This window comes from Homarus americanus, unplaced genomic scaffold (genome assembly GCF_018991925.1).
Source record: "Homarus americanus isolate GMGI-L3 unplaced genomic scaffold, GMGI_Hamer_2.0 scaffold27875, whole genome shotgun sequence".
Taxonomy (NCBI): domain Eukaryota; kingdom Metazoa; phylum Arthropoda; class Malacostraca; order Decapoda; family Nephropidae; genus Homarus; species Homarus americanus.
The window spans coordinates 192,027-203,079 of record NW_024733870.1 but is presented as its reverse complement, the minus strand read 5'-3'; the positions used below and the strand labels follow the sequence as shown (position 1 = coordinate 203,079).

The following is an 11,053-nucleotide window of genomic DNA, read 5'->3' as shown; positions in this document are numbered from 1 at the left end:
CTGCAGTGACTAGATTACTGTATACTGTACTGTATTAGGCAGTATCGCTTCAGCCGTTACATTGAGCATTGCTTCTACACGTACAATAACCTGACTCATATCGTTTACTGCACTTCGCTGTTGTTGTCTCAGGAACTGAAATACTAACTTGTAAAACTTGGGTAAGTGAGAATTTTGCAAGAAGACTTTGACCAATATTTTTGTAAATGATCACATTATATTTATGTGTTTTATGATTCTTAATAGTATCTATTTGTTTCTTAAAATGGGTTTTATAACATAATTGTTAACCCGCCTTCCGCTGCCCATCTCCTCAGTAAAATTTCCATGCACGTTTACTTTAGTTTTGTAAGTACAGTACATAGAACGTTTACACATAAAAACAATGACGTTATAAGCACATTTCCGTTGATTTATTTTTTAGAGCAAAAAACTGCAAGTCCACAAAACACCTTGAATATTGGTATTAGTGACAAATAAGTATACAATAGTTATAAGGGCACAAAATAAGGATAATACCTCAAGATTCTGGGTGTTCATAATTGACAAAAAAGAGGTAAACATAACTTGATGACAGTTATCCACGCTATTCCCGAAGTCTTTATTTTTGGGCAATCCACTACACACTGCCCAAGGTGGTAGCCATATCCTCGCCCACAAACTAAGGCGGGGGAAGTAGGGTGTTCACAAAATGGTTAGTGGGACGTAAGATTCAAAAGTTTGAGAACTACTAATAAACCTGATAAACTTGATAACTTGGAGAATGCTGTGACCTCCCATTTAGTTGTGAAATACTGTATTGTCCAGGCAGTTGGTTGATGTGACTGACTCTTGGGCAGGAATAAAGGTCGAAGGTGTAAAAATACTTGTTAACTTGGGTTATCTTAGTCTGTGGGGGGGAGGGGACCACTGGGTAACAGACATTAACGAAGTCTTCAACAGTTCCACTGTAATCACGCTCCCCCCTCCCCTCCCCCCTAGTTTCGAGCTCTTTGAAGAAGACCTTTTAGGCTCGGAACTTACTAAAACTTCCTGTGGCCAGATGCCCAACAAACAGGGTGGGGCAGAGTTATCAGCTACACGCGCTTATAATGTACTGAAGGTTATTTTAAAAGTTGAAAGATTTCTTAAGTTAATTAAATCAGCAACAACGCGAGAATAAAAAAATACGAACTTTAATAAATCAAGCGACATTTATGGCATATTATTCCCTCAACACCTGCGGTCGTCAATCTACGGGTGTCGGTGATGAAACATATCTTGCACATTTTCTGGGGAAGCAATGGTGTATGTGTGTGTGTGTGTGTGTGTGTGTGTGTGTGTGAAATTCGTTGGTTGACATGTGAGAGGCGTCATTAAGAAGAGTCTGACAACTGCGGACTGCCCAGCACGAAGGAACCGCAGGTCCGAAGATGACATACACGGTGATCCTGTGGGTGGATGGTAAACCGCTGGTGTGGGACTACAAATGTGCCTCCACCTTGGCACCAGTCATATTCACACCAGCGCAACAGAAATGGTGAGGGTAGGCACCGTAGGCGGGTAGCAAGTTTTTAGAAATATCAGAAGGGAATGTACGTGAACTTTAGCACGCAATATTGCTTTGTTCCAATTAGTTCAAAGACTTTAGGAGCCTGGGGCACCAAGGCCCTGAGGTTCCTGAATGAGCTGGGTTCCAGATTTATTGAAACCACAGGAGACACCAGATCATCAAGCTATTTGTTCCAGCACCTCAGAATAGCAATCTAGAAAGGGAATGCTTGCTGCTTACTGTGATCTCATCCCTCATCAGAGGAGCTGCAGGGAGTCTTCAAATTGAGATGGGTGACCGTGTATTTAAATAAGTACAATAAAAACAGAAAATAGTTATTAAAAAAAAGAGGTGATAGGAGAAGACAATATCTGCCCAGAGTTCAGGGAAAGCAATCCCAATTTTCCGTGAATAGCCTTTATTTTCTTCTCTGGGGTGAAGGGTCTCCTGAACTTACCAGAGGTGGTACCCACCCCCTTTATTTTCTTCTACGTCAAATTTACCCCCGTGTGGCCCTGCAGTACCAAGCTGAAAAAAGTTTGAACGACTCAAATTTTGGGGGACTAAATTTTCACATTTTCTTCATAGTCGTACACCCACACCATAGTGAATATGCAATGTAATAATATACTTTTTGTTTTTACACAGTTTCTTCACTTAAATCACAATTTTGATAATAAGATATGATAGTTGAAATTACTAGCAGCAGTTTATATTGGCTACCTGGTGTGAAGTGTCGAAATTATAAGTTCGTGTCGTCACATGTGTGGCAACAGGTGTGCCGTCTACACACCTTGATTCCAAGGCTCACGATATTCCATAATTTTCACAAGTTGGTTTCAAAGGTAGGGAGTAACCTTGCGCTGTTTGCTTCATACATTATAACATCGATAGCTTTTCAGTATACAAGAGGTAACTTGCGTTGTACTTCGCTCTAATAATTTGATACAGGGACACTCAGTATACTGGCCCTCTCACCTTATGATAAAAATCATATCACCAGTTAATACCACAGCCACCTCGAAACGCATCCTTCTAATAATAATAATAATAATAATAATAATAATAATAATAATAATTCAGTAAAATTGTCATACGGGTTTACAATTGGATAGGCATATTTATAATCTATGCAGTTATACGGTACAGTTCAGCATGATTATAGACAATGTAAGTATACGGTGCACGTAGACCGTGGGAGTATACAGTGCATAAACAATGGTAAACAGTAACGCAATTTGACCAAGGATAGCCAACAAAGCTGTCAGGTGATTATTTCCAGGAGGGTCCTTTGCTTAGGTTTACACTCGAGGCTGGCAGATTACTTCAACAGTACAACAGTCTGTGGTTAATAATATAGAAACCAATTGCGCCCAGAGTTTTAATATCATCTCCAGTTGGCGGGGGTCGCCGTGTTGAGCAAGGTATAAAGATCTTTACACTTTGGTTTCAACATCCATAGTTTAATTTTTAAACACGAAGGAGAAGGGGGTGCGGAAAAACGAACTCATAATATTGGTACAGTATTTGAAGACATAGGTAGTAGCTGAGTTTCGTTACTCTCTTCGTCATTGTTTTGTTTGATTTATTGGATATTTATAGTAAATGAGATTAATAAACAGAGAAAAACAATGGCAATTTTATAAACCTGGTTTTTTTTATACATTGATGTTTTTAATGCCAATATTATGACATTTTCAAGAGAAGTTTTGTTTTACTGCCAAGTGCAAGCTGTTGGATTCGTTTCATCTTATAAACGCTGGTACTAATCAGGTAAGCACATTTAAGATAATTTGTTCAACATTTTAGCAGTTTTGTAGGCGAGTTTTCGTCTAGAAAACATAAACTGGCAAGTTTCTAGGCTACCTGCGTGTTCAAGTTTGAACTTAGCTAACAGTACATGTCATTTGCGCCCTAGTAACAACAAAATACAAATTGTTAAACTTACTTTGTTTTAATACCGATATTTCGTAGCAGTAGTTGAGATCGCTCAGGTCCACATCCCTCAGCATTGAAACTGGATGTTATCCGCATCCAAACTTGCATCTTCAAAGCCACAATCTTACAACTTGTGTCCTTATTTTGAAGTATTTTCCTTTCCAATTAACTGAACTAAAAAGTTTCCAAAAGTTAAAAAAAAATCATAAAGTTATTGAACATGGGTTAAGACTAATCCAGACGCAACCTATCAGAAATAAAATTATTGCAATCCCACAGTAGATATTTTAATTTCTAGAATGACTTGGGTGAAGGGAGACTGAGAATATTGGTAATTTTAACTAAATATGATTTTTCCACATAGGAGGTTGTGTACTAGTCTACTAGACTAACTAGAACTTTGTGTCACGTTTTCTGAACCGATGGTAAATAATCAGTTTTGTTTTGTTTGCAGCATAAATCTTATTCATAGCTTGGGCAGCAGTAAGGAAGTATATTATGTGGTAACTGTAGCGTCACTCCTCAGGTTGTGGCGGAGGGGGCCACCTGGCTGAACTCACCTTACAATCTCTTCTGGTCGGCGTCAACACATTAAAACAAAATCAATAAACCACAAAACAATATTGGTTTGAAGATACGGCAACAGCATCTTGCCACAATTAGTAGAAGAAAACACAAAAACAAGACATTGACAAGAGAAGTAGAGTTTGTAGTGAACAATCGGTGGATGGACTAATCACTACTGTCCTCAAATCAATATAAAGCCGAACAAAAGAAGGAAGGAAATTATTACTTAACCATGATTTCGAGTACTCGGAGAACAAAGCTGCTAGTGTTATCATTACTGCTGGTGGCTACCATAATGCGGTGAGTACCTGTAAACCTTTCTTATGCACGACCAAGCTGATGATACATGTGTAGTAGCTTATTATTATTGTTGTTGTGTATGTGTGTGTGATGCAGGAAGATGGCTGGATTATTAGAAACAACTTATTTCCTTTACTCTCACACTTTTCTCTTGCCCCCTTACCACATAATGTTTACATTGGTAGGGGTGGATCCAGGAATAACAAAGGGGGGGTCCAGAAGTGAAGTTGTGGATGGGAGAACACGGCGAGCACAGCGAGCCCATCTAGCTGGGGGGTTTTCGGGGGGGGGACTGTAAGCCCCTTCCGGAAAATTTGGGAAATCTGACCAATATTATGGGCATTTTGAGGCCATGTGCGCTTGACATTAGGAGATATTCTGAGGTCAATAGTAATTACTTTTTATAATATAAAAACGTCTTAGTACAGTACAATACAGCATTAAAGAAAAGGTATTGCTATTTTCTGGTGAAAAGGGGGTTCTGGACCCCAGGAACCCCCTGAATCCGCCCCTGTTTGGTGTTCCTATTTCATTACAAGGTTCCAAGATAGCCATCTGGTTTACTTGTTTTATTCTCATTTCTTGCCAACAGCATCACACACTAGTTATGATTTCCTATTTATGATGCCCGACACTGATTGGTGGGTGTCCATCATCTTCTTATACCCAGCACAGTAGTACCTCATTCACCCCAGCCTTCCACCTTCAACAACTTTACAAATTTTTTTGCCACGTTAGGAAACTCTAGTTACCTTTTCGCCTGACACTCTTTTTACTTACGGCCATCTTTAATGTTCACTTCACATACCTGTAAGACTTTGTCAGATCACCATTATTGTATATTCCAGAAGGAATAAAATACTTTTTTTTCAGGTACATGTCACAATATGTAAACAAAACTAAAAGAGGACTTCCCTTGAGTAAGTGAAAACCCATTGCAGAGTAGTAGTGTTGAGACCACGCATGGTGTTGGGTTAAGGCTATGCATGATGGTGTTGGGGCCGTGCACTGTGTTGGTGTTGGGGTTATGCATGATGCTGGTGCTGGGACTATGCTGCCTATGCATGATGTTGGTGTTACTTTACTTTACTTTATCCTCTTCGTCACTGATCGGCTCATTATCCGCTTGGATAGTCGGTCATGACTCTGTTATGCACTGTTGGCAAGTACTGGGTATGCATTCCTGAATGTATCTGAACCTGCTCCAATGTTGGTCAAGTCTGGTCTTGAAAGAGCTCACACTCGGTGCCGTCACAACACTCTTTGGCAGATTGTTCAAAGAGTTCACAACTCTCACTCCGAAAAAGTTTGCCCTCACAGTTTTCTGGATCTGAGGCTTCTTCAATCTTGAGCTGTGACCCTTTGTGGGGCGAGCGTCCGCCAGCTCCAAGTAAGGACACTCGACTGAGTAGTGCCCCTTGAGATGCTTATACACCTCAATTAGGTCTGTAGTATAAGCTAGGCAAGTTCAGGCGCTCCAATCTCGCAGGGTAGTTGAGGTGCCGAAGTGCAGGCACCAGTCTGGCAGCCCTCCTTTGAACATTTTCAACCAACTGACAGTCCCTATCATATCTCGTGGACCAGACGGGGTGACAGTACTCCAGATGGGGAAGCACTTCACTCTTGAATATCGTTACGAGGAACGGACCGTCTAGATATCTGAACGACCTTCTTATAAGACCCAATAATTTATTTGCCTGATTTACCTTCTTCTCGCAATGGCCCGAGAACTTCAGCTCGGGTTTGGTCTTGGGGTATATATTTATCGATCAAATGGGTCACTTTACTAGCTATGATATTTAGCGTGGTGTCTGCGTTCTTATGCCTTTGTGAGTCAGGCCAATGGATACTCCTCATCTCCCTCATCCCATCATAATTTCCTCTGTAATATTTACACCTTGGCCTGGTTTTGTTGTGAACTGAGTAACAGTTAAATCTGAAGGACATTACATGGTGGCTGGTGTCAACTGGGGCTAGATGTTCCAGTTTGGCCACCATACCCTCCTCTCAAGAGTTTCTACAAAAAGAGTACCAGGACTATTTAAGACATTTGGCGTGAACTCGTTTCTATAGTCGATGTCGCCATAGTTAAAGTCCCCCACATGATAAGGAGGTGGCTAGGGTTGAGCCTCGCTGCGTTGTCTGTTAAGGCTCTTAAGTTCCTTTGGTTTGGTAAGCTGCTTAGGGATCTGTAGATACACCCGACAATAAGTACGTCTGCTCCTTTTAACTTAATTTTACACCACTTGGATTCTTCAAAAACATCCTCTCCCTGTACCCTCACCTGGCTTGCTCTAAGGTCTTGCCTGGCATAGATAACCACACCCCTCTTGCTAGTTCCTCGAGAAAGGTTCGTAAATAAGTCATATACGTCAATAGACTCAATATTAAACTCACATTCCTCTGGGTCGATTCTCCTGTTCTTGTACAACAGTTCTACACCTCCTACTGTAACGGGTTGGTGTACCTTCAGTAGTGTTTCAAACTCTTCCCTCTTATCAAGGAACGTGTCAGTATTAGTGTACATGACATTCAAGCTGGAATTTGTTCTCGGTAACGTCTCTGCTCTTGGTAGTAACTCCGGCCCCTGTCCATTCTCAGCAGCTGCAGCATTTGCTAAATACACTGTATTTTGCAGGGTGTGGTTAGAAATGTCATTGTTTACACGGTGCTCGCCTTTTCCTGGGTGGGAGGTAGAGCTGGTGGAGGATGTACCGCTGCCCACCGGCTCAGCACTGGTGCTCTCGCTTCCACTACCCCCTCCCTGGATATAACCCATGTACACCCGTCCCCGTTCCTCCCCGACTCCTCCCTCCTCTGCTTCAAGCCCTACTTGAGCTTCCTGTGTTGTTCACTCTGCATTGCACCTGTTTCAACTGAGGCTAAGTGACAGAGGAAACTGAAAAAAATGAAGAACTGGAATTATTATTACCTGTACACAGCACAAGAACCTGAAACCAGATAAGGTCCCATTTTACGAAGCAAATTTTTTGTCTCTGTAGCTGTGCTCAATGCAAGTGCTGGATGGACTGTCTTCATGCAGGATCATGCTAAGGGTGACGAGGACCCTTGGGAGGCAGAGCAGCGGGAGAGGAGGACTGCCATGCGAGAGGGATGTGGTAATGTGCCCTATGACACTGCTTTGAATGCATTCTTCAACTCAAAAAGGAGATCAAAATTTAACCACTTATTAGTAGACGACATTCACCGGGCCATGTATTGCTACATCCCTAAGGTAATGCACACACACACACACACATACTACACAATTGATAGCTTTCTTACTCGTTCTGTCATAATGAGTCAATACTGTACTGTACTGTGCGCAGCTGCTGTTTTTATGAATATACAAAGCAAATTTTTTGTTGCCCTTATCATACAAAACATAAACCAGTTTTAGTGTAAGCCTATAAGATGTCAGAAAGCTTGGAAAGAGAGAGAAAAAATTATACCTTGCGGCTCCATCATCCCTGGAAGATGATGCTACAATAAAGCCAAACCCTCAGGTCACCTACACAATCAGGTACCCGGTAACTCAGCCTCCCATCACTACCATCTGAAGATGACTTGTAGTCTGACCCCCCGTGTTAGCTTATGAGTCTTGGGTACAATAAACCAGCCCAAATATAAAAGAAGACAACACAATAGTACAATGTATGAAATCTTAATAAACTGGCCATGTTGTTACCTATCTGTAGCTCTATGCAAGGATATTATATTTAAGTAGAACAAGGATAATTTACTATCCTCTGGAGAGAAAGACGATTTATTCTACCTTTCAGTGAAGTAGTCTAAACACTATCTGAAATACTGTACAGTACAGTACTTTGTTGATGAACTTTTTATCTCCTTAATTAAGTGATTTATCGTCAGTTATTGTGTTTTGCAGGGATGGATTTACTTACATATCATCTAATTTTTATCACTCATCAGGTCTCAAGCACCACCTTGAAGAGGCTATGGATGAAAATGACGAGCTTCATCAATGTCGACTGGGAGAAGAAGAAAATCTCGCCTCATGTCTTCTTTCAGTCAGACGGGCATTTAGGAAAATACCAGGCATGTACTAAACCTAAACTGCATCTACACAGTATCACACAATCTTTAAACATCGACTAAAGAATTTATCTCTTATTATGAGGCACTTTAAAAACTGTAAATAAAGGAGTCTCTTTAATATGAATCAAATAATGTTTTTTGTATCGTCGGTGTAAGTTAACAGACGCTCAGTTATTGAACATCTGTGACTGATCCACTAACTTCTGTACCTGTATGTGTGTGATCCACCATAATCCTCTTAGCTTCTGCACTTGTATGTATGATTCACCATGATCATCTGACTTCTGCACTTGTATGTATGATTCACCATGATCCTCTTGCTCCATTACTCAAAGGAGTTCCATTCTGGTGTTTTGTAGTTCTGTTCATTTGTGTTGTTTGAATAAGGAGGAACACTATTACTGATACACATGAAAGGGTTTGACAAGATTGGTTCCTCAACAGATTATTACAGTCTGCTATAAGAAACTTTCGATAATCTGAAAAATAGACACCCCAGCCTAGTTCACCTGATGATTAAACACTTTCACCTAACCTCCCAGGTAATGATTAGTGTATTTAATCATCAGGTGAAATAAGAACAAGTGCCTAATTTTCACGTGATCTGATTTTTTTTACATCTAATGAAAGTACAGTACTACTGAGTGTTTGTTACAGATGTGGCATTTAAAATCCCAATTCTTGATTTATAGTACAGTACACTGTACCACTAATATTATAAGCATTACATTTTTCAGCTGCAAGCTGTAGGTATTATATTGGTTTCAAGGTTCAATGTGTTGACAATCAGTACACATTGTAAACTTACTACTGTACTGTTCAACATAAAGTAATTTTAAGTCTGTATGTTCTTCGACTTCAGTAATGTTCATTAACCACAACGAAAACAATATTCTTAACTGTCAAAAATTGTATTTGTTTGACCCATTAAGAATATGTACAGGTATCTAATTTTCATGTCACTTTACTCTTAACAACAGACATTGCTGAGAACTGGTACCTGAAGTCTCTCAAGGAGGCCCTCAACATAGAAGACATTAATTGTCTCTGAGCTAAATACAGTAGTGATGCTTTATTCTGTAAATTAGTCTTGATAAACTTACATAGATTAACCACTCAGAGAACAACACATTAATGAGCAAATAACTTTTTTCTTCAGAAATCTGATATAATGGACAAGTTGACGACATACACCAAATTCATAGTTGTACGTCACCCATTTGAGCGTCTCCTATCTGCCTATAGGGAAAAGATCAAAGGACCCAGAAGGAAACCTTATCAATATTCGGTGTTGAAACATGTCAAGAAGTATCGTTCAAACGCAACTCAGACAGATATCACATGGCTGGAGTTTGTGACTTACCTCATTAATGGCGGCTACTCACAAAACAGGCATTGGCGCCCCTATGGTACACAGTGTGCCTTCTGTGTCTTTGACTATGACATCATCGCCAAGTATGAAACTCTAGTGAAGGATTCTGAGGAGTTCCTACGGAGAGTGGGAGCCCCGGAGTCCTTACACTACCCAGAATATCATCCCAGCAGCACCAAGGACAATCTGGAGAGTTATATGAAGAAACTCACTAAGGAGCAGATCGACCGCCTCTACCACACTTACAAACAAGATTTTATACTTTTCCAATATACATATAACCCTCAGTAGATTTGCTGTTGATGATCACCCTCCCACCAGCCTCCCCCTGTCTCTCCCACATCACAATAACAATAAGTGAGTTTGTGGCTAGGAAATAGAACAGATGGTTTACTAATGGCTGACATGAACATAATGTCGATAAAAAAAAAAGGCACAACACACATACTAAAGGTGGAGTCTGTTAAAATAAATATAATTACACATTACCCTTTAACAAATGATAGAATTTGTTAACCTTCAAACTAACTTCACAGTCAAGACATCTGGGCACTGAGACAGTTTACCCTCTGAAACTGTGGATGCATCAACATAATAGTGGGCTTCAAAATAGCCCTTGATAAGACTATGAAGAACAATGGGTTGGGGAGGGGTATCCTACAACAGCCAAGAACCTCATTACTCTGCCATGGCCACCTCTTTAGTTGTGATGGCCAAGTGGTATAGTTTAGGTTGTTAGGTATAACTCCCTATGTTTCTCACACCTACTGTACCCTCCCCTCACCCTGTACCACCACCATCACTACACTGTGCCCTCCCCTCACCCTGTACCACCACCATCACTACACTGTACCCTCCCCTCACCCTGTACCACCACCATCACTACACTGTGCCCTCCCCTCACCCTGTACCACCACCATCACTACACTGTACCCTTCCCTCACCCTGTACCACCACCATCACTACACTGTACCCTTCCCTCACCCTGTACCACCACCATCACTACACTGTACCCTCCCCTCACCCTGTACCACCACCATCACTACACTGTACCCTCCCCTCACCCTGTACCACCACCACCCTCACCACCATCACTACACTGCCCCTCCCCTCACCCTGTACCACCATCATCACTACACTGTACCCTCCCCTCACCCTGTACCACCACACCCACCACCCACTACTGTACCCTCCCCTCACCCTACCATCACTACACTGTACCCTCCCCTCACCCTGTACCACATCACTACACTGTACCTCCCTCACCCTGTACCACCATCACTACA

The 11,053-nt window shown here is 41.2% G+C and overlaps 2 protein-coding genes across 2 annotated transcripts; both read left to right on the top strand.

The window, feature by feature from the left end:
- Window positions 1–7,344: 7,344 nt before the first annotated feature.
- LOC121870057 (carbohydrate sulfotransferase 12-like) lies at window positions 7,345–8,455 on the top strand. The gene is made up of 2 exons (XM_042371797.1): window positions 7,345–7,571; window positions 8,270–8,455. Exons 1-2 carry the CDS (start codon window positions 7,374–7,376, stop codon window positions 8,453–8,455), a joined length of 384 nt encoding a protein of 127 aa, XP_042227731.1. The 5' UTR covers window positions 7,345–7,373.
- Window positions 8,456–9,511: 1,056 nt separating this feature from the next.
- On the top strand, window positions 9,512–10,589 carry LOC121870061 (carbohydrate sulfotransferase 9-like). Its single transcript, XM_042371806.1, has one exon. The coding sequence runs from the start codon at window positions 9,567–9,569 to the stop codon at window positions 10,056–10,058; it is 492 nt and encodes a 163-aa protein (XP_042227740.1). The 5' UTR covers window positions 9,512–9,566; the 3' UTR covers window positions 10,059–10,589.
- Window positions 10,590–11,053: the final 464 nt, after the last annotated feature.

What these genes read in the sequence shown, in the direction of transcription:
- LOC121870061 (XM_042371806.1), top strand. Translation starts at nt 9,567, where the DNA reads ATGGACAAGTTGACGACATACACCAAATTCATAGTTGTACGTCACCCA.
- LOC121870057 (XM_042371797.1), top strand. Translation starts at nt 7,374, where the DNA reads ATGCAGGATCATGCTAAGGGTGACGAGGACCCTTGGGAGGCAGAGCAG. An exon ending in TGTATTGCTACATCCCTAAG is followed by an intron (nt 7,572 to 8,269) that starts GTAATGCACACA and finishes ATCACTCATCAG; the next exon opens with GTCTCAAGCACCACCTTGAA.